The sequence below is a fragment of the Clupea harengus genome, chromosome 12, assembly GCF_900700415.2.
Source record: "Clupea harengus chromosome 12, Ch_v2.0.2, whole genome shotgun sequence".
Lineage (NCBI taxonomy): Eukaryota > Metazoa > Chordata > Actinopteri > Clupeiformes > Clupeidae > Clupea > Clupea harengus.
In genome coordinates this window covers 26,286,243-26,310,292 of record NC_045163.1, presented here as the reverse complement: position 1 = coordinate 26,310,292, position 24,050 = coordinate 26,286,243, and the positions used below count along the sequence as shown (strand labels likewise).

Sequence of the window (24,050 nt, the reverse complement as noted above, 5' to 3'; positions counted from 1 at the left end):
GAGTTTGAAAGTGCTACTCTCAGCACAACTTCACCCTGTCTCATTTCTGGATCAGTTTCCGATGCATCAGGGCAGACAATCAGGTGGGTTGGGTCAGTATCATTTTTTTCAACAGAGTCTTCAGCTTTGGTGTGGTCCTGGGTGGTGACCCCTCGGCATCTCTTCACTTGACCTCTTGTCATTACTGCTGAAAAGGCCTTCCTCTGCAGCTTACTGATGCTGTCCCTGGCGTCAGTTACCACTTCCTCAGCGGACTGACTTGGCAGGACAAATGTTTTGTGCGTCTCAGAGGGCGTCCTCGTTGTGGTGTCTGCTACTCCCCTTTCCTGCCTCCCACTTTGCGTAGACTGGACCCATGGCTTCAGAGAAAATCCACCTGCTTGTAGAATTTCCTCAATCTCCTTGGTCACTTCGCTCAGTCTGTTTGAATTATTGTGGGATGTTAGGACATCATCCATGTAGCTGTCTTCCTCCAGTACCCTTCGCGCCTCCTTGCACTCAAGGACGTCACGGTGAGTTGCAGCTGTATGCCTAGCTTCACCGATGGTGTCTTGCATGTGAACTGTCTTGGTCATTAAGGGGACCTCAGCAGGGATCTCCTCATATTTGATGGCAGCTGTTCTCATAGAACGAGCAAAGTGTGTCTTTGACTCATGTGCCGTCATGTTTACTTGCTCAAACAGATCAGGGTGCGCTCCGCCCACTGTCTTTCCAAGAGGGCTCTCCCACAAGACGAGATCTCCAACAACTTTCACCCTTTGTGGGGCAAGTCTCCCTTCTCTGTGACTTATGAGCAACTCAATCTGCTCAGGTCTCCTCAGCTCCTCAGGTTCAACTTCTGGGAAGAATCTCGTCAGCTCTTCAGGCTTGACAGCTCGGTGAACTTTGGCGATCTCCTTCAGCCCATAACAGATTAGTTCATGGGCCCTCTCAGTTCCCTTGGAGGTTTTGATTCGAACTCTGAGGAGGTATCTTCTTGTGGCTACTTTGGTAGCCATTCCACCCACTCCATGCACAATTAGTGTGATCTTCTCACTCCTAAGATTCAATCTTTTGGCTGCTTTATGAGTAATGTAGTTGGTGTCTGAAGCCAGATCCACCAGGGCTCCGATTTTTTGACCTGCATTAGCGGTCACTTCCATTAACATCATAATGACGGGAAGTTCTCTCAATCCACTTTCTTTGAGGAGGCTCACCTGGTTCTTAGCTGGACAGCTGACCTTTGATGAATTATTGGTGAAGGCCTTCCTGCACCTCTCAGCTAACTCAGGGGTAAGTTCACCCAAGAATCTCTTCTGTTCCTCAGTTAAGTTCTTTTTGTCTCGGTCATCTGTTTGAGGTTTCTCAAGTTCACGCCTCTTGCTGTTCCCTCTTGGACAGAGAAAGAAGTGGTGATATGAGGAGCCTCTCTTTTTGCAGTCTACATTCCTGCACAGGTAAGTGTCTCTACAGCCGTCATCATACTCATGACACCCTAAGCACTCCCTGCATGCACCAATCCTTTCCACAGCAGCTTCCTTTTCTGATAACTTCAGAGCCCTGAACTTTTTGCAGAAGAAAATCCTGTCCTTATGTTTCTCATCCCCACAGATAATGCACCCATCCTCAGCATCTTCACCCTTTGTGGCTTGAGTTGAGGCATATTTCTTGTTAAATGTCCTTTCTGCTTTGTCTGAACTCTCTGGCTTGTCTGTGATTTGTAGGTGCTCTAGCCTCTCGAAGATCTCCTCTTGCTTCTTCAGAAAAGCTAATAGCATGTCAAAGTGCTTATCTTCAGTGACATCATTGCTGGGATCCACCATGAACATCAGCCAGTCCTTCTTCAAACCCTCAGGAAGCTTGCTCTCTAAAGACCTCACCACCAGTGGGTTTTTGATGGCGCCGGTACTTCCTAGGTCTGTGAGGTCAGCGAGAGCTTTTCCAATGGTCTGAATAAGGTCTACTACTTTTCTCGGCTGATTTCCTCTGACTGGCTGAATCTTCTCGAGCTCATCAACAATTTCTAGAGCAATGGCACATTTGTTACCATACCTATTTGCCAGCACTCTGAAGACATCATCAGCTGTGCTGTAAGTCGACAAGCGGAGATCTTTCACAATCTTTTCTTCCACACTATCAAGAAGCTGAATCTTTTTTACCTCTGGCGAACCGGTAGGCTCTCCCTGCTTCTGAAGGCTTTCCCAGTCTGTCCTCCAGCGGTGGAAGTCTCTTTTGCAGCCGCTAAACGTGGGCAGTTTGGTTGGTTTAATTCTCACTACTGGTATTGTCGGTCCAGTGTGTTCTTGTTTCACGCCAGTGCCTTGCTTCTCCACAGATATTCTCCGGGCTCTGGCAAATTCACCTTTTCTCATGTCTAGCTCATTGTAAGCTACTCTCAGCTCCCTGCTTCGCTTTCGAAAGTCTCTTTCCTCTGCTGCAGGAATCCATGACTCCCAGGCTGCGAATGCGTCAGATGTTTCTTTAATCAACTTTCCCACTACATTATGTTGGATTTCAAATCCTTCACAGTTACTGCTTTCCACGGGTAGTCCATATGTATGCCTACAGGCTTTTTCTGCTTCTTCAAAAGCAGCCTCTAGCATCTCTGATCCATATCTGCTCCAGAGGTTGGTTTTCAACTGTCAAGTTATCAGGGGATTTTTTAACTTCTGCCCAAACTTGAAAAAGGCCTTGGCCATCAACAGGGTTAAAATGGTAACGACTCAGACGGTTTCTTCATTCTTCTTTGTTTTATTTGAGTTAAAATACTTCTTTTCAGCAAACACGTCTTTCCAGGTTGAAAACCTTTACAAGAAACAAACCATAAAATACAGCACTCATAAACTGCCCTCTATCAAATACACAAACAACAACAGTGCATGTAAACTACCACAAAACTCAAACACTAAAGCACACTTTTGCAATAGATTACCAGATAACATCAAACATTGTCTTACCAGTAGCATCCCTGGTAGTGGCCAGCAAGTTATGTCCCCCATTAGCAGTCACCATATGCTTTCCAAACACTCACACTACCTGTGCTTAAGTGACTTGACTTCCTGTATTTCCTGTCATGAGGACCACTTCCTGCTTCACAATAAAAGTTGTATTTTCAAAACAAAAGTCTCTTCCCGGTTACAATCTGACAGCACAGTGTGTGTGTGTGTGTGTGTGTGTGTGTGTGTGTGTGTGTGTGTGTGTGTAATGAGGAAGACAGGAGCTGTGTGTGTGTGTGTGTGTGTATGTGTGTGTAATGAGGAAGATAGGAGCTGTGTGTGTGTGTGTGTGTGTGTGTGTGTGTGTAATGAGGAAGACAAGAGCTGTGGTGATGTCTATGCAGCCAGGAATGAAGTTTGATAACACTTTGCTTTTGGCTTCTCAGCAGACTGAACTACTTGTGTCCAGGAGGTCATGGGTCATGGCACCTTCTAGCATATAAAGACATCAAACATCGTGACAACTGCCTGTAGTACCTAACAGTCTTTCTGTTTCACCAGGCGGAAATAACGGCATTTCGTTAAATGGCACCAACTGGTTTGGCCTTATGTCAATCTGATAAACATGCAACAGGTCTCTCTGGTGCATACCTTGAGGTTTACTTGGAAAGGAGTAATGAACTAAACTACGCAGTGCCTTGAACTGTTGTATTTGGGCATAGGTGATACATGGAATAGGTGTGAAACGCCAATCAGCAGAACGTCCAAGAACGCAAACTATAGGCCTGGTGACTTACAGTCTCACATACTTATGATCTTTGCCTATCTTGGTAATGTGTAACCTAACTTTAGCAGGTTAAATGTACTATGGGGATGAACTTTGCCTTTAGAAGATGGGTAAGTGTTCTGCAATGTATCCAGTAACAGCGACTTGGCAGCATTGTTTCATTCCAAGGCCAAATAGCAGGTATTATTTTACAAAATCATAGTCAGACAGTAAAACACGCTTTTGGTCAAATAGCAACGGCCTCATTTTACCAGCATCTGGTGCGATGGCCACTGTCTGGTTATAAAGATGTGTAGGATGTTGCTGCCCTCATTGATCATTATAGACTAATTCAAATATACCGACTCAAACAGTGACCTTAACAGGTTTTGGTACTGACTCCATGGAAACAGAATGGTTTTGGTACTGACTCCATGGAAACAGAATGGTTTTGGTACTGACTCCATGGAAACGGAATGGTTTTGGTACTGACTCCATGGAAACAGAATGGTTTTGGTACTGACTCCATGGAAACAGAATGGTTTTGGTACCGACTCCATGGAAACAGAATGGTTTTGGTACCGACTCCATGGAAACGGAATGGTTTGGGTACCGACTCCATGGAAACAGAATATCCAAAGACACAGGGCCGAACACAGGTTTCAGTGAAAAGGAATATGTTGCTGCAGTGATTTGACTGCTATGAAATGAGAAAGATTTGGTTTGCCCCGTAAAGATGGCTTTAAAAACAGAGAATGATGTCAGTCGGATGTACATGCCACACGGGTATACAGCAGGTCTCTGTGGTGCATACTGTACCTGGTCTTAGCTATGTCTAAGAGGATCTTGTTGGTAGCAAGTATGGCAGGCGGGATATCCCTCAGACTAGCCAGCTCCTGCCGCCCGGAAACCAGTTTAGCGTAAAGCTTGGTCTTTAGGGCAAAAAAGGTTAGCGTTAGCAAGGTGAACCAAGTGGCATTGCAATCATTTACCAGTTTCATGAGACTTTGTTTTGTATCGCATTAAGTTTACAATGCCGTTTGTGTTCTCCTAGCTAAAGTAGCTAAACCCTAACGTAACTGTGCCGTTTGTGTTCTCCTAGCTAAAGTAGCTAAACCCTAACGTAACTGTGCCGTTTGTGTTCTCCTAGCTAAAGTAGCTAAACCCTAACGTAACTGGAATTGTGCTCATGTGCTTCTTTTTATTAACAAAAACGCAACACTGTGATGCAACCTGAAGCAGTAAATACACATTTGTTTAGCAAGACGCATAACAGGTGTGCTACATGGTCATTTTCGAGATGAGGCAAATACTGAATATTTCCACATGCCCTCTAGAACAGTATGCAGTATGCGTGGGAAGTATGCAGACTTTTGTACAGTTCGCAAAGTGAACAAACAGGTTTCCAAATTTCCAGGTCTTCAAGGGCAAGGGCAACCAGTATAATCCCTCCAAGAACGTTCCCTCCGGCACAGTCCATGGCATCACTACTCCTAATCACTAATCATTTAGCACAGTGGTTCTCAAACTAGGGGTCGGGACCCCAAGTGGGGTCGCCAAACGTTTTAACATCAACATCAACATATTAGGCTTTGACATGCTGTATAGTCTATCAGAAATGGTGTTTTCTACATCAGGGTGGATAATGAAAACTAATCTTGTCTCAGCAAGCAGTCTCATCATTCAAGATGAAACTGAATTTAGACCTATAATATCCTGTCAAAATGTGTGGGGGGTCGCGAGACTTGGCAAATGGATTTTATGGGGTCCCCGGACAAAAAGTTTGAGAACCACTGATTTAGCAGGTGATATGTATGCTATTGCACTCTCACATGTGGCTGATACTAACTTGAGGCTTTATAAGCAGTAGTCTCGTCGTAGGAAAACAAAGATATCATCAAGCTCTTCTTATGATCAAAAGTTCTTGTTAATGTTGACTAAGAGTTCTACAGTATCTCACCAATTTTACTGATGTTATCTGTTCTGAAGTTGGGTGCATGACAAAAGAAATGAGCACATGACAACAATGGGAAACGCTATGACAACAATGGGAAACGCTATGTTGGGCGAGAATGAAATGTTGTTGAGCCAGTTGGGGCGAGTGCTTGAATTTCAGCAGCAGGATCCAACCACAACAAAAGCTGCCTTTGTGAGCGTTTCACTAGGGGTTTGCACCTTCCTGTATCAGTGTTTCGCTGAATTAGGCCCACGACACCTGCAGGAGGCTCAACAGGGGTGACCCACCCCCCTCCATACTCAAAACGGGTTAGGACACATGCCACTACCAGAGACGACAACAGATACACCAAGATACGCGTCGACAAGATTTCACATATCTCAGTATTAGTTCAGGTCACTTCACAACCCCAAGCAGTCTGTGAGTGTCTCAGCCACAACCACTCAAGTGTTGCGGTTGATTTAGCCACAAAGCCTCTAAAGCCTACCTCCACTGGTCTTCTGTGCGCTTTTCTAACCTCGTTCCCTTGCTTCCGCTACCACTTACACATACTTTACAGCGGCACTGTAGAAACACATCTGCAAGCGGTGGAAATGAATAGAATAGTGTGGAGATTCAGAAGCAACCCCTTCATAAGCACACACAAGCCTGAGCACTGGTCATGAGCACAGTCGTATACAATCACATGCAGAGAGTGATTAAGGCTAGGGAAGTTCCAGTGACGAACAACCTGGTTGCCAGGCAACTTGTGCTCTCAAAACATCCCAGAACAACTCTCAGTTCCACCCCCCACCCCAACCCCACCCCCTTCCTCCCTCCTCTGTCACCCCAGCCCCCTGCTTGACTGTGTCCGCTACTTAGGTTTCAACAAGGCACGCAAGCAGGAGTCAACAAGAAACTTCACAGGGTGGATATGAATCTCGTGTAAAAGATGCATTCTTCGCATTGCTCCCGAAAACAGACTCTGCTGGGATGGGATGCTACCTGAAGCTCCAGCTCTCTGGGAGAGACCGATGGAGGCTGGGGTGCTGGCAGGGCCACGGGTGGAGACGCCATCCTGGGTGGAGACAAAACGATAAGGCCAATGAGGAGGACAGCCAGCTAACCAACAGACTGGAAAATCCAGTCAGTGAAACACCATAAAACGGATTAGCTGAAGGTTAAAGGCAACAGGTAGATAATGCATGAGAGTGAAAAACAGCCACGCCACAGATTTTTGACTGGCCAAACAGATGCACAGTAAGCTAAGTCAAACACAAAGAACAAGAACAATCACCTCTTTGAAAGAGACTGAAGACTAACTAACATCACACTGATTCTATACGTTTTTTTTTTCTTTTCATTAAGTTCAAACCCGTTTGTCATCACTTTAGATCAGGCAGAATCTCACTAGAAAGTACATGGATTTGGTTGCATTTTTGCAGAGGAGGGGTTGTAGATGCAAAAGCGATATATTCCAAAGTGTTCAAACACGTATTGGTAACTCATCAGTCAGAGCACCCTGCCCTGACTGTGAACTGCTCTTACCTGGAGGACATGTCCACCTTTCTAACAGACAGACTGGATACGGTCTTGGTGATTGTGCCACCTCTCTGAAACAAAGAGTGGATTTCCTGTGAGCACAGACTACTATGTACTAAATAATGCAAATATTCCTACTGTGATGTATAACATACACACACACACACACACACACACACACACACAATATAAGTCATACACATACCTGAGGAGATTCTGATGCAAGGGTGACCTGGCTTCTAATGTTTGTCGTCTCAATATTTTGTCTACAAGAAGACAGAATCCGAAATTAGACAGGCTCACTGGAGTTTGGGACTCCAATGCACAGAAGACATAATCCGAAATCAGACAGGCTCACTGGAGTTTGGGACTCCAATGCACAGGCACCCAGTGTTGATCTTTGCCAGTAAGTCCAGAATGTGGACAAACCCCCGAGACGAAATTGAGTTCAGATTCGCAAGTGGCAATTTATATTTTGTACATGAAAAAGTAAACCGACATTACAAACTACATGTTTGTAAATACGGCACGTTAAGAGCTCTAGACGCGGGGGAACTTTCCATGACTTGATAGTAACCTTGAGGGCGGGGGCTTATCTACCTGTTCAAAGCAAAGGTGCTCTTTCCACCTTTGTTTTCCAAAACATTTGGAGATTTCCATCACTTTCAAATGGACAACAATAAGAGAAGATGGAGGGAGACATTGCATGCATGCGAACGTCATACACTTTGGCATGTGAGCTTAGTTCTTAGGATGTGTGGCGCTCTCTATTATTATGTCACAACAGCTGGGGGCACTGGTCACAGCCATGCATCAGATGTGTGTGTGACAACACAGGGGGGAAGGAACGCGGGACAGCCACTGTAATCTCAGTGGAGGAAGAACAAACATAATCTGTGCTTTTAGACTGCTTTCAGTGCTTCCACCTAGTCTGGTGCGCAGGAGGGGTCATTACCTGGAGGCGGAGGCCCTGACATACAGGTCCTGGTTGGGCTGAAGGAGGAGGGTCCTCTGGCTGGCGACCTTCGAGCTGCCGAACCATGACCTGCCCTGAGAGTGAGAGCAACATGTGGGTGTCAATCATGTGTCAATCACATTAATCATCCTTTATCTGCCAACATGCACTGTGGATTCTAGCTCCAGAAAAGACAAATATATATATATATATATATAGATAGATAGATAGATAGATAGATAGATAGATAGATGGATACTTTATTAATCCCGAGGGAAATATTTAGGTCATCCAGTAGCTTATACACATACACAAATACACTTATACACTTATACACCTCACCGACATACATACATAAATCACATATACATACACATAGGGAGAACATAGTGTGTTTCCAGGTACATGAAAGGGTCTGACCCTATTGTACAGAGTGCAATGATTTTGACAGTGTCGGTGTCCAGGAGGAAAGTGAAAAGTGAAAAGTGATCATGTGCTGCTGGTGTGGAGAGTGCAAAAAAATATATAATGTTCTTGTGCTTGTGAGGATGGGTAGTGCAAGATAGTGGTCTTGTGCTATATATATATATGTTCATGTCCATGTGTCAAAAGTACATACAGGATGGTACTGTGGCTGTTGTGTTAAATGACTCCTCTGGTTGTTTCTGTAGCTCTAACAGGTCACTTCTCAGCCCCAGCAAAGTCAACGTACATGGTATGCATTTTTCTACTGAGGACAGCCTTCAGGGTATACAGCCTCAACATACAGCCTCGAGGCCACTGAGTGCATACTGTAAAGCATGGTTTTCAACTGGTTTTGTCCCAGGGACCACCATTCTGACCAGAAAGTAATCCGCGGCCCACTGATGTGCCAGTGATTCCCAAAACATTTTACAGTCCCGTACCCTTCTTTTTCATGTTTGTAACCGCCGCCACGCCCCCTCCCCCCCGCACACATATTCTGCATATAATACTTGTCAGTGTAATTTCTTCGCTGAATATGGGTCTACATCAGTATTTTGGGCAATGCGACTTGGCTATTCAGACATAAATATGTCGACGGGCCCAGGTATATTTATAAAAATAAAAAAAAGTCAATGGTGAACTGATCAACATAGGCTCATGTCGCGGACCCCCTGCAATGCCGTCGCGGACCACCAGGGGGCCACGGACCCCGGGTTGAAAACCCCTGCTGTAAAGCATTACGATGTCAGGGTATTTCCTGCACTGCCTTTAATAGGGTCACCTTGGGGCTGAGTTTGCAGAGAGTGGTGAACTTGCTTTGGCCGGTGCACTCTGCCAGGTAGCCCTCCAGGACTAGCGCACGACCCAGCGCTTTCCACCAGGTTTCAGGCACACTCCGTCCCGTGCCAAACAGAGGTAGATGCCGGTACTTTTCCGGAACTTTCTGTGCGGTCTGAATGCAGCAGCAGATGACATTTTAATCTCGCAGAGAATTTGCAAAACATATTAGCAATTCTCCAAAGACAACATTCTCATTTGGTACGTCGAAGTCTGATACGCACTCAGTTTATCAACTGTTTACAAAGTCTACATCAACTGTGTGCAGAGTGTTTAAATCAATATATCGGCCTGGAAATTCACTTTCAGCAATGTGGTAGCAACAGCTAATCATAGATTATATAGATATATAGATAGATACATAGATACATATAATGTATGTACAACATAATATATATATAATGTAGTGTAATGTATATTAGAGTAATAAGTGCTGGTTGGTACTCACAGAGCCTCGGAGAAAGAGGATGGGTACGGTCACGCCGAAACGCTCTCCAAGGGAATCTATGGCACCCAGTAACTGGAAGGCGCCTTCACCAAAGTCCTGCATGCCTGAGTCTGAGTGGGCTTTGCTGGGGCTGAGAAGGGACCTGGTAGAGCTACAGAAACAACCAGAGGAGCAATTTAACACAACAGCCACAGCAAGGGATATAAATCCCACACAAGACACGTTTTGGGACCATTTAAAATACCAGCAAAAAGGCTCTGGGCTACATACGTATATCATGCATGACGGTGACTATGGGTCAATGTTGGTCGGGAATTCTAACGGTATTCTATTCTCCCAACAGAAAGGTATTTGTCTTTCTTTTGAAGTAAGTAGTATAAAAAGGCTATATTCGAGACAGAATCAACTGAACCCAACAGTGAAACAAAGACCTCAACACGTATGTAGCTGGAGAGTGTATTTCGCTCAGTACATTTGCAATGGATCTTCAGGACAACAATCCCTTCTTTGTCCTTCCCACTGCTCACTCACAAGCAGACAGGTTACTTCTTCTACTGCCCACGGCCATACCTGCAGTCCGTCATACCTGTCCACGGCCATACCTGCAGTCCGTCATACCTGTCCACGGCCATACCTGCTGTCTGTCATACCTGCCCACGGCCATACCTGCTGTCTGTCATACCTGCCCACGGCCATACCTGCAGTCCGTCATACCTGTCCACGGCCATACCTGCTGTACGTCATACCTGCCCAAGGTCATACCTGCTGTCTGTCATACCTGCCCACGGCCATACCTGCTGTCCGTCATACCTGCCCACGGCCATACCTGCTGTCCGTCATACCTGCCCACGGCCATACCTGCTGTCTGTCATACCTGCCCACGGCCATACCTGCATTCCGTCATACCTGCCCACGGCCATACCTGCAGTCCGTCTGACACTTCACCCTGTATTTAATCATTCACAGATGTTACACTCATTTACGCACCCAAACTTGCAGTTGTCACAGCACTTGCTGGTCCCCAAGATCCCTGAGGTAACCTTCCGCAGCTGCTTGTCCTCAAAGTGGGACAGAATCAGCCTTCAAGGAGAGAAACGGCATCAGGAGTCAACACCATTGAGTGGATTTTTTTTTTTTGAAACGAAAGGAATCCATTGATTTACATCATCAGACAATTTAGATGTATGAGATTATGGAAAGAGAGAGGCCAAGGTACAATTGGTGCAGAACATGCCGGTTACTGGTTTACAAGAAAAGTGAAAGGCTTTGTATATATAGAGGCCTCTGGAAAAAAAACTGCTAAAAAGCTCTATTCAAAGCAATTAAGATTTTAAAGAAAAAGTAAGATAATTTACTAGGCAATTAACCTACTTTCTTCTACATCTGGTAGAGTTCAGATACTTCTCCATCTTGCCCATCATCTGCATTTTATAAGTCCTCATTTTATCACTGTTGGTCTGGTTTAGCAGAAATCTGTTGGAGGGACAAGAAAACATATCTTGATAACATCATACAGTCCTATGTGGGTTGCCTTTTGTTGACCTCTGATAGGTATTCAAAACACATCCATTTTCAGGATTGGATTTGCATACGAGGACAGAGGACATTTTTCATTCAATCTACACTGCAATGGATCCCCTTTGCCAGCACGCAAATCAGCTTTACCCAGCAATATGGACCCGCATTCTGAGTCCGCACAACTGCACAGCAGCTTATTACTATATAATACAAATTAAACCTTATAATGTTTGACAGGAAGAAAAACATTTTTAATTTAATGAATGAATCAGTAACCTTTGACCTTGAGCGTGAAATCACCTGTTCAAGGCCATGTCCTGAGGCGCCCACAGCACGTGACAAGCGGCCGGCAGGCCGTCCCTTCCTGCCCTCCCGATCTCTTGGTAGTAGGACTCCATCTCTTTAGGCGCCCCGTAGTGGATGACTTTGCGGATGTCGGGCTTGTTAATGCCCATGCCAAAAGCCACGGTGGCGACAACACACTGGAGGAAAAACAAAAACACGTGAAGCAGGTGAGTATTACGTGCAACGGTATAGTCTTCATGCCTAGCCTGTGGTGGAAAACATGCAAACCGATGATGCGAGATGCAAATCACGATGCAAAAGAGATCATGGATCCCAATCCATTAACAATGCTGACATCATACAAGGCTAAAGGGATCTGTAACATTAATGTAACGCTGTAATATTAATGTAACATATGTGTTAACGCTGAAAACGTGTTCTCTAGATTTTTGCGTTTTTTACATGGAGTGGCATCTTGAATTTGGGGTTGCCCATTGGAAGAGGACGAGGAAGAGGAAGAAGAAGAAAGCAGAGGAGTCAGTGGTTGCCGGCACTGGCTGACCATTTTGTGTTGTGAGACGTTTAAGAACCCAAGTTTTGACAAATGGAGGATGATACTTATTATTTAGCACAAGAAAAAACAAGCAAGCGTGAATCCTTGTTGTCAAATAAGCTGTGGCCTCCCGCAGATGGAAAACACAGATGAGGGACAAGTGTTTTCAGAGTGACGTCGAAGTTGCCCGTTATTTGCTGGACATGTAATTTAGCCTACCAATCTAAATGTCTTTTGTTGTTTAATAGCTTTAGCCAGAACAAGGCCATGGGCATAGTTACCAACACGAGAAACCTTTTTCCCCCATGCCAAAGTTGAAAAATATCTAATTGCTACCAGAATTGTAATTTTTACATTTCTCGCAAAAACTAGAATCTATCTTTGTTATTTGTACCCAAAAGACCCAGTGATGAGAAAAAGATCAGCCCTCAGCTGCTGAACATTATTGCCAATAAAAGTGTAACTTTAAACAAATTCAATTTCATCATCAACATCACCAAAGACCAATAGTTTCACGCACTAAATGACTAAATACAATTTCGAAATATCTATCTAAAGTAACCTCTTCACTATGCTCTAGTTTTACATGCTAAATAAATAAATAATCCTAAATATCTATCTAAAGTAACCTCTTCACTATGCTCTATAGTTTTACAGACTAAATCAATAAATAATCCTAAATATCTATCATAAATCACCTCATCGCTTGATATATTACGGCTACTTGATGCGGTCATAGACAATGACATCATTTTGGAGGTAGCTTCTGGCACCTGAAGGACACTGTACATTCTCCTACTCGTAAAGGGAGGGTTATTCAGTTGGTTGCAATCTCAACGCAAGATGCCACGAAATCCTACATACTTGCACCTTTAAAGGTTATAATAATATCATCAAGCTTAACTGATCAATAATCTATCAATAAAGCTACATAAATCACAAGGGAGGGGACAGCAGTAAAACAAAATGAAATTCGCCGGTGAACGGTATTTTCTTTGTTCCAACGTATCCTGTTTTAACGTTAATGCATCCTGTGGGTACACCTGAGAGTCCCACCTGGATCTCATCCCTCACGAAGCGGTGATGCGTTTCCCTCCTCTGTTTGATCTGGAGCCCGGCGTGGTAGACGCCACAGCGGATCTCCAGCTTCGAGAGGGCTTCCGCCACCCGCTCGGTCTCCTTCTTGGCGGGGCAGTACACGATGACAGGGCCTTCAAACTCATAGCCACCACTTAACACACACACACACACACACACACACACACACACACACACACACACACACACACACAGACACACACAGACACACACAGACACACACAGACACACACACACACACACACACACACACAGACACACACAGACACACACACACACACACACACACACACACACACACACACAGACACACACTCTTGTCAAACAATCTGGAGATCCAGGGCAATGATAACTAGTAAATGCATGGTTATAAGAGTGCTGCTATTATCTACCAACCTTTTCTTCTTATTGAGTAAGTGCTTGAAGTCCTGGTAGATGTTGCTGGACTTGCGGTTCACGTCCAGGTAAAGGTTGGGCCGGTCGAAAGAGGTACAGGTGATCAAGGGGTCCTTCAGGTGGAGACTCTTGACGATGTCCTCACGTATAGAAGGGCTGGCTGTGGCAGTGAGAGCCACTATGGGAACCTGAACGGAAAAGGGAACTTCTTTGATTAACCCACAACTAATTTTCCCAAACTGACTGACTGACTGACTGTGTGTGTGTGTGTGTGTGTGTGTGTGTGTGTAGCACACTTCAAAATCACAGCCATTCTTTATTGAGCTCAAACAGCACAACAGATGATGTGAGAAAACAGACATACATGGTGCAGAGTGTTCTTGAGCTTCCCCAGGTCCCTGTAAGCATTTCTGAAGTCATGTCCCCACTGAGAAATGCAATGGGCTTCATCGATGGCTATCAGCGAAAGGCCTAAAAATTAAGAAATGAACAGCCATCCTTGAAATACTGGTGAAATGAATCCCATCCATCTCTTTTGTTTCTCATTTCTCATTGATACACTGCCCATCCAGAGTACATAGTCAAGTCAGATTCCTGCCAAAGGTAAGGGACCCAAATGCATGCAGGATTGAGCACTTGCCAACTGTGTTGTTGAGGTGTTCTAGGAGTGGAATGTTGACTGAACAGAACTCCGGAGTCATGTACACCACTCGGAAGAGGCCCCTGCGGAATGTGTTCAGAGCACTGGTGAGCATGGAATGTGATCATTTATTAAATATTCATTTGAAATAAAATGATGCATGTTTCCTCACTTTTTCAAGTCAGCAGTAACGTTTTTGGTCTGGGCTGATCCAAGAAAACAAGCTGGAATGTTGGACATTCTAGAAGAAAGACATTCGTTTTTCGTCGGCTTGATTCAATCACCGTGAACACTGTGTTTCTTGTGTACTGGCTCTTGGCTTTACATGTTTATGCGGCAGCAGGATTCAAATCATTCCTTTTCAATGGAATTCACCTGAAACTCTACCCAAACAAATGCTGGACAAAGAGTACATGAATGGACTAGTACTTTCAATTCAAATTTCTAAGAATGATTTGCAGCAACTTTGCCATCCTCCATTCATCATCTCTGCTTATAATTAAGTAATAAAGTTCATGTGTTGCAAAACATTGTTAGAAGACACACGGTGGCCTCAGAAAGCAAACAAAACAGCAAATAAAACAATCAAGGGGCCAATTGAGAAAACAGGTGTTGCTTCTCATGGACTTTCCGATCTGTTTGGCTCTTTGAGGCCACCGTAGCACACATTTCCTGTCAGAGAGAGAGCGAGACCGTGAGAGGGGCACCCACTCGAGCTGTAGCACCTGGTCCTCCATGAGAGAGATGAGGGGGGAGATGACCACACTGATGTTCCCACACAGCACCGGGGGGAACTGGAAGCACAGACTCTTCCCATAACCTTCACAGAAGAGCATGATCAGTTTCTATGCTAACAACCTTCACAAAACAACATGATCAGTTTGTATGCTAATAACCTTCACAGAAGAGCATGATCAGTTTCTATGCTAACAACCTTCACAAAACAACATGATCAGTTTGTATGCTAATAACCTTCACAGAAGAGCATGATCAGTTTGTATGCTAACAACCTTCACAGAACAGCATGATCAGTTTGTATGCTAATAACCTTCACAGAAGAGCATGATCAGTTTTTATGCTAACAACCTTCACAGAAGAGCATGATCAGTTTGTATGCTAATAAGCAAAGCAAAGCAAACTTACAAGAAGACTACACAATACAGCACAAGTCTGTGCAGACCACTTCAAGATTATATTATGTCAGTCACATTCACTTAACCTTTCAAAAGCATATTATTTATTGATGCCTTCGTCTTACTTGCCATGCAAATAAATGTGTACTAGCTATGTATTAATCAGGAATTTGAAAATGTATTTATATAATGCAAGAGCAGTAAAACTGCTCCTTTGTCATATGTGTGACTATAGCTATGAACAGTCATAGTCTCATATGTGTGACTATAGCTATGAACAGTCATAGTCTCATATGTGTGACTATAGCTATGAACAGTCATAGTCTCATATGTGTGACTATAGCTATGAACAGTCATAGTGTCATATGTATGACTATAGCTATGAACAGTCATAGTGTCATATGTATGACTATAGCTATGAACAGTCATAGTCTCATGTCACACAGACACGCAGAGAAATAGTGTGATTCTGTCCGGTGTCCAGTGAACATCTTCATGTGCACCCGCAAACCATTGGGACATAAATCATAAATAAAACCTCTTACCAGTTGCCATGACAACGAGATTATCTCTTCTCTCGCTGAGAACAGAATGGATCACTTTCCATTGAACCCTAGGAAGAAAAGAAAAAAAATGAGGCCACATTCAACTTCAGAAAGAATGTTTTCAGGTCATCAGCTACAATTAAATGTGTAGTTACATTATATTGTTTACCCATATGGGAATATATTGTACATTATATAGGAAAAGTTTTTTCTCGTCAGTACCACCTTGCCAATTATTCATTTAATTCAGCATCAAATACATACAATTTGAAAAAATGTTCTCATCTGAAGACCATTATATTAAATTCTGCTCTTACGGTTTGAAACTGTGATGTCCAAAATACATCTTCAGACATTTAATTTGCTCAGGGGTGGGCTGTGGAAACTCTGGATCTTATATGTGGAAAGACAAAACACAAAATGACAAACCGCACCATTAGTTGCGTGATCAAATATCTGATTTGAGTTATGTGCTCATCTCACGGAAGTCCCTGAAACTACAGAGTCGGAGATCCAGATCTGTAATAACAATTCTATGTTTGTCTTTGAGAGAAGATCATTTTTCATCCCTTTGCTATGGCCTCAGTTTTGCATGGCTGAGGTCATTACGGCAGCTAAAACAACAGCGCTTCAGTCATTTGGGTGCTTTATGAGGCGCATGAGTCAGCAAGTGGTGCAAGACAATATCTCATCACAAAGGTCAAAGGTCATCCCAAGGATTAGCATTACAATATTTACATAGTCTGTCATTATGTTAGTCAAACAGCAGTTCAGTACTTTGTGCATTGTGTACAATTCTCCAATGCTAACTGATGTATTTTAAGCATACATTTGTTGATGTTGTAAAAGCAGTTCTTACATCTCCACTGGGCCTCTCTGACTGTGACTAGCCTGGGCAGCTAGTTGTTTTATCTGTCCGTCACATACATACACACATACACCAATGAATTGAAGGATGACACAAGCCACCCGCCACACCAACACCAAACCTCGAAATGGTTCAAACCTGCACACTGTTGCTTTAACATGGCGCTGAACTTTGTTTGTAATGCTGTGCACACACTAAACACATGTGGATGCTTCAAGGTGCTGAACGTGTTTGTAATGCTGTGCACACACTAAACCCATGTGAACTTGTGTGCAATGCTGTGCACACACTAAACCCATGTGGACTTGTGTGTAATGCTGTGCACGCGTCCCGACTGAGAGAAGTGAAAGCACTCTAATCACCAAATCCCTCCTCCTCTTCTTCCTCTTCAATATCTTCCTCTTCCTCTATGGTTACGGAGTCTGCCTGTGATTGTTTCTGACCATGGCAAACCACAGTGCTTCCATTATCTAGCTTCTCTACTTCCTCCACACACTGTGAAACAAGAAGTAGAAAAGGCATCCAAATCAAAAAGAGACGTAACATGAGAGAGGTGGAAAAGAACACAAAAACCATGAGCAACACACTTTTTTCCCTTTCATGTATTTTTTATATATATATATATATATATATATATATAATTAGCTATAATAATCCACACCAAAAAGCTCATAATGGTGACTTTTGACTCTAGAAGTTAGACTCTTTTTCAAGTGTCATGTACTCTTTCTGCCATTTCCCAACACCATAGCCTCTTAGTGTATGCTGAACTGTGGATCACAAAACATTATTTAAATGAACTTCCTCTCAGAAATTCAGAGCAAAACAAAGGGAGTGCTCCTGAGGTAATGTCATGCTGCTTTCAAAGTACCTCTAAAACATGACAACAACACCGAATATTTACCTGAAGCATTTCATTTTCAAACTCTTCATCACTCTCGACCTCGCAGGACAAGTCAGAGGACCTGTTCAGTGCTGTTCTCTTCAAAGTAGCATAATGAAAGAAAAAAAAACTTTATTTTTTACAACTGGCAATGGCAATACATCCAAGGTTCAAATTAAATCATAATTTTATGTGTGCCTTTGACTGATCTGTTCTAATTATATTATATACTACAAAAATATATCCATGTCAAAGAAGAAATGCTAAACCTCAAAGTTAAGCTAACCACAGTTAATCTATCTCAGCAGGGATGCTACTGGTGAGCGTCAACATTGCATCCGAGATGTTACAGCTGTACATATTTACATTGGGTAAAACAAACAAACCACCTTGAAATCCAGAGTAGACTGCTCTTCCAACTCCTCTCGTCTGGCCTGCATCTCCATCATCTGCAGTTCATACTCTGAGATATCCAAGGACATGATGTCATCTTTAGAGGCACTTTTTGAGTCGTTCGCCTTGCTATGGTCCCCAATATGTATTGGGTCTCTCATACTGACTCTGTCAGTCCCACCGTGACGTTCTTCAGGTGGGGACCGTCCCAAGGTGGGGGAAGTGGTTCTGTGCGTGTTGGGGGAATCAGGAGGCAGGATTGCGGTGGGATTTGGCTCAGGCTTGGCCTGGACATCTTCAGCTGATGTGTTGTTCACCAGTATCTCCTCTTTTAAGGACTCAAGTCTCTGGGACATTTCATCTATCAGTTCGTCAGTCCTGAAGCAATTGAATCATTTATTACAACCAAGTTTGAATTATATATGTGTGTTTTAATGGATTTTTGATCAATGCACAAACAAAATGAATTTGTTTTAAATCTCATCATCTCTACTTCCTCACAGCCCCTTTGTTTGTCTACCAATCTACCACAGTGTGTTTGAGTAAAAGTGCTTGTGTCATCTCACATATGGCTTCGACTCACAACTGAACATTTAGCCCACTTTGTAGAAAATACCGTTGAAAATAAATTGTGTATCGCCTTTCAAACTAAAAATATTGAGATATGATTTTTGGTCCACATCGCCTGCCCTACTGCACTCTCAGTTTCCCTGACGTCGATACTGTTCTCTCCAAAACACAGTTGCTCTGGGGCATCATGTGGTACAAACCTGCTTGTGCAAGGCACTTCTTCAGGAATGCAATCAGTGAGATCACTGATATTCTTGGCCAGCTGAGAGAGCTTGTTTTTAAGATCCCTGTGAACCTTCCACCCACCTTAAAAGACAGCAAACATGAACATGTTGGTATTTGCAGGTATTAAACAAGAACGAAGGAGAACATGAGAGAAGAGCTTACCGTGAACAATGCTCTCGAGCTTTTGATGAATGATCAGACCGGCCTAAAAAGAAATACTTTCATGAGTTGATCTGTGTAATTCATCACAACACAGAGCATAGGAGGACATAATAATGAAAGAGTGACTATGCATAGCTCGGCCAATCCCACCACACTGAAGCAACAGCTAGCCTGTCAACGATGACAAACTATTTTGCAATGACTATGCCACCAGGAAAGCCTTATACTGAATACTGAAACGCTGTAACCATTTATTACTCAAATGGTAGGCCACACGAGTTCAAAGGTCACCACGCTGACCGACACGTGTATCACAGTCACAGGCTCAGATTTACAAAGAGTTTGAATGTCAAAAAAATATATGCTAGGCAACTGCAAGAAAATGTACAAGACATCCATAACAGGGTATAATGAGGACTTGATCTTTCAATACAATATGCTGTTCTATCTATGAGCCTGTATTATATGGCTCTTCAGAAGTCCCAACATAGTTAAAACCTTAGCTGAGCTGCAAAATTCCGTTGTATGCAAATACAATGACAGTAAAGGCTTTTCTATTCTATTTCTACCGGATGAAATATTACATGATTGTAATGTCTCCATGTAAAAGGAATATACTGGGTCAACATTTAACTAGTTTTACATGCATTCGTTTCTAAACAGGGGATGTCCCTCTCTACCTTTAAGAAGCTCTTGAAGACCCAACTCTTCAGAGAGCACCTCCCTTCCTAACTTGCACTTCTACTAGTACTTAACTTGCACTTACAGCAGTTACATTCCTTTTTTTCTATTTCTTATGTAAAATAGTATTTATTGTTACACTAGGTCTCTATTGCTCGTAGCTCGATTGTTCTCTCCCTTGTACGTCGCTTTGGATAAAAGCGTCTGCTAAACGTAAATGTAAATATTGACAGTTACTATTGCATCATACCATCAAATCAATACCCGTTCATGTCATACTCTCCACCTAAGGTTTTTCCTTGGATAGGACTGTACATGAGACAACAGGGTTTGGACCTCTAGCAATCACGGTCAGAGGGTACTTCCATAGTAGATCAATCTCACATAAGCATCTGTGGCAGCGTATCTCCTCTGGTCCTCCGTCAGCTCAAAGTCGTCCCACTGGCTACAGCGGACATCCTTGTCTTTCAACAGCTGCTTCCTGAAAAGGTGCTTGACCAGTCCATCCAGACTCCACCTCTCCATACACCTCAGCTGTAAAGACCAAAACACTTCATAAATCAGAAAGCAAACCTAAGGATTTTTTTTAACTGATTGAACTGAACTCATAACTTATTTTGACGCATCTTACTTCTTGGGAGTGTGAGCCATGCTGCCACACAAATCAGGACAGCTACACTTGGCTATCACTGTCTTTACAGATTTTCACATGCTTGCCAGTGTGTGTGTGTGTGTGTGTGTGTGTACGTGTATAACACCTTGTATAAAAAATCAGGTCAAACTAAACCCACAGTAGAGATCAGAGGATTGACTATGCAGATACATGTAGATGAGGCAAAGTATCTGTAAGATCTAACCTTCTCATTAGCCAGATCAGAGAGCTCCACAAAGTTGCGCAGTTTGACATCAAAATCAGACAGCAACTTCCACATGTCTCCTTCTATTCCCACACCGACCTTTTTGATCGTCTCATCCTCCAAAAGCATTTTCAAGCCAGGGGGAAATCCTAGGAGCAAACATATTGGATTAAAAAAAAAACACTCTGTTTTAACTATGCAAAGACAAGTCAGTGTCAACATAATAATCTAAATAGCACAAATATTACAATGGAAATTTATTTCCCACATCTGATACAGGTAAATTCATACATCCAGAGATTTGACGATATCCAGAAAGAACAGGTATTATCATGTTTATGTCTGAATAGCAGGTGTGTATATACATAGCAGGTATATGTATACATAGCAGATGTGTATATACATAGCAGGTGTGTATATACACATAGCAGTTGTATATATACATAGCAGGTGTGTATATACATAGCAGGTATCTTTAGTTCACTATAAGCTTTTTCAAATGAGAAGAGGCAAGCATTTTGAAACTACCACAATATTCAAAGCCAATCACAGACTCGTGATATATAATACACAGTGGCTATAGACATAGTGGGCACTTGTAACCGGTCATGGAAGACAAGTAAACACAAATAACACTTCTGCTCGAACCTGTCATGGAAGACAAGTGAAACAAATAACACTTCTGCTCCGAGGCACACATCTGGACCATGGCCACCTTCTTGGTCTTCCCCTTGGAGAAGGACGGGGGCCATTCCAGATCGAAGCCTATAGCAGAGCCAGGAGGAAGGCCTGACCTGAATAAATATGACGTAAAATAAAATAAACGTAACATAAAACGTAAATGTAAAATATGAGGTGTACACTGTTAGTCTTCATTCACAACCCGTGACTCGTCATATTCAAAAATGAAATGTCAGAATAGCTCAGAACAAAATTAATCTGATGACAGTAATCAACATAACATTTGTCGACATACCTTAAATCCTCTGACAGAAATGAACAGTCATTTTTCTCCTGACTGTATATGACGGTTCCTGTAAACTCCAGGAAAGGTAAATCAGGTTCAAGGACATTTTTCTTGAAGGGACCAGTCTGGTGAAATAAAAAACAAAAACCCCAGTCATGTTCACCTAAATGTCCTCTTTTTAATTGACTATCTTATAGACACATGACATATTAGTTATTGGGTGTAATAGCTATGCAAACACACAGAGTTCAAACGGCAAAATGGCAAAATGAGTCTTGGGTACCTGAAAAAGTACACTTAACACATAATTGTGGAGAATGTCGAGCTTGTGGCAAAACGGCAGAAAATTGGACGTGCCTTATTTCTATAGGTCACTGTCAACAACCACCTCGACAGTTGGTGGCCTAACAACTCTGTTATGGCTTCATTTGAATGTGACTTGTGTGCAGCACACGTACGTAATCATGCAAATGACGTTTCAACCTACTCCATGGACACATCTCACCTGTCCGGTTCAAGACAAAGTGTGACTTAAGAAAAAGGATATAATTGAAGAAAAGACACATTTTGGAATGGACGAGAGAAGCATACTAAATTCGACAAAAAGGACACACTAAACACGACGAAAAAAAGAGGAATCTGCTGTGAATACATGACGACACATGTAAGTTTACCTTCGCCAGAGCCTAACGTTACCTGTTCTGTTGTCTTTTTTCCCGGGTTTTGCACGTTTGACATCCATTCTGGTAATGTTCTGTCAGTCATTGTCAGATTCTGTGCACAAAAGTAAAAGCATGAATTCCTAGTTGAAGCTCAGGGAATGTTTTGTTCTGGAATAACCAAACAACGTCCTAACTTAATGCGCAAGGGATACAGTGTCAGTGATTATTACGCCAGGCGACACATTTGACGATACTATATTTCCCTAAATTATTATTAGGCGTATAACTTACCCCTGTATAAATAACTACTACATTTTAGTGTTCTGGTAAATAACACTAATGGCTTGATTCCCATTCCTTATCGAAGCCAACCAACATATCACGTGTCAACAGTCTAAGCAAACAGCTTGTTGTATCTCATGACCCGAGTTTCAAAAGTAAAACAAACAGCCTGCAAGTCGTTTTATTGTTGCCAGCTATCGACAGCGGATAATTCAATGTCAAGGTAACGATAGTTAGCCAGTTCTGAAAATCAATGAGAATCAGTCCCATACGTTCGACTGCTACGACTTACCTGAATGGCATTTCTAGTTGCCACCGTCAATGCTTAATGCATTTGACAAACGTTACTGCTGAATTATGCAAACTATCGAAACATCGCTGTATTGAGTTGAACAGTCAAATGCATACGTTGAAGTTAGATATGTTTACAGTGACACTCCCGCCATCTTCAATGTGTAAACTTTGTGTTCGCTTTCTCCACTGTTGGTTGTTACTCTACGGAATGGCGCAATATCGCCATCTTCTGGATTGGAATAAGAATCATACAATGAGTTGACGTTTATGTGTGCTCGTGTCTATATTCTAGGTTACATTAATTGTTCGGGCTCATTTTATGTGCGTTTAAATGTCGAAAAGTCTCATTAGTAACAATTTCTCGATTATGTGCATGGAGTCAGTATAACGCACGGGTGAGTAGCCAACATAGCAGCGAGATAGCCCCAAACACCTTTGGGTTGAATGGACTGTGCTCTGACTTGGAGACTAAATGTACTGCTGAAGCAGAGCTGTAACACTGCGCCATCACGTAAATGAACAATATAGAGACGGAACTTCCTGTGTTCTATTTAATCGTGCTATTTAACGATTTTGGTTCATATTCAACGCACAATGATGCATTTCTTTCAGACCACCTTCGATTTTTTCCTCTTGATAGTCCTTGCTTGACAAGGCAGTCTATGTGTGTATCAGTCTCGTTTTTTATTAGGAGTAGATGTTGTCAAGCAGTTGTTCCAAAAGCTTTCCAGGATTAAAAGGACATCACTGACAAACGCACGCCCGCAAGGTGACATGACACAGAGAAACGGGTGACCCCCATTTAAAATCAATCCCCTCGCTGCTAGAGCTGGCCACGTGTATCCAGTTCATTGAGTGCATCCTGACATCACTGCACCACTAGTAGGCTGTCATTTTGTGCCGGTCTGTCTCAGGGATGTTATCAGCAAGCACCTCAGCCACAGATGAGCCACATGCATATACCCTGTGTGCAGTGGATTTATATTAGGCTATACGTCGTATAGTAGTCTATGCAGTATAGGTTGTATAACCTATGCAGTATAGCGTATGCAGTGACTTTTCAAGCACAGTAAGTGAGGCAGGTGGTAGGATGCTAAAACTAGCACAGGAGAACACACAGATGTTTATCAAAAGTTTATTCAAATCCAGAACATTATTCATTAACCAAACATAA

The 24,050-nt window shown here is 42.8% G+C and overlaps 1 protein-coding gene across 1 annotated transcript in view; it reads right to left on the bottom strand.

Annotated features, from left to right (window-relative positions):
• wrn (WRN RecQ like helicase) overlaps positions 1-24,050 on the bottom strand; it is a 39,969-nt gene extending 15,919 nt beyond the window's left edge. The window contains exons 1-29 of the mRNA XM_031578135.2: positions 22,875-24,050; positions 22,335-22,412; positions 21,648-21,763; positions 21,320-21,465; positions 20,672-20,820; positions 20,199-20,348; positions 19,134-19,176; positions 18,947-19,052; positions 18,173-18,554; positions 17,805-17,882; positions 17,263-17,395; positions 16,350-16,425; positions 16,033-16,100; positions 15,066-15,174; positions 14,527-14,595; positions 14,355-14,437; positions 14,079-14,185; positions 13,715-13,902; positions 13,277-13,451; positions 11,683-11,864; positions 11,236-11,337; positions 10,852-10,944; positions 9,865-10,015; positions 9,361-9,531; positions 8,115-8,209; positions 7,365-7,425; positions 7,166-7,230; positions 6,623-6,695; positions 4,501-4,613 (exon numbers count right to left, since the gene is read on the bottom strand). Of these exons, the coding sequence (XP_031433995.1) occupies positions 4,501-4,613; positions 6,623-6,695; positions 7,166-7,230; positions 7,365-7,425; positions 8,115-8,209; positions 9,361-9,531; positions 9,865-10,015; positions 10,852-10,944; positions 11,236-11,337; positions 11,683-11,864; positions 13,277-13,451; positions 13,715-13,902; positions 14,079-14,185; positions 14,355-14,437; positions 14,527-14,595; positions 15,066-15,174; positions 16,033-16,100; positions 16,350-16,425; positions 17,263-17,395; positions 17,805-17,882; positions 18,173-18,554; positions 18,947-19,052; positions 19,134-19,176; positions 20,199-20,348; positions 20,672-20,820; positions 21,320-21,465; positions 21,648-21,763; positions 22,335-22,403 (3,353 nt within the window). The 5' untranslated portion in view covers positions 22,404-22,412; positions 22,875-24,050. The remainder of the gene's footprint in view (positions 1-4,500; positions 4,614-6,622; positions 6,696-7,165; positions 7,231-7,364; positions 7,426-8,114; positions 8,210-9,360; positions 9,532-9,864; positions 10,016-10,851; positions 10,945-11,235; positions 11,338-11,682; positions 11,865-13,276; positions 13,452-13,714; positions 13,903-14,078; positions 14,186-14,354; positions 14,438-14,526; positions 14,596-15,065; positions 15,175-16,032; positions 16,101-16,349; positions 16,426-17,262; positions 17,396-17,804; positions 17,883-18,172; positions 18,555-18,946; positions 19,053-19,133; positions 19,177-20,198; positions 20,349-20,671; positions 20,821-21,319; positions 21,466-21,647; positions 21,764-22,334; positions 22,413-22,874) is intronic.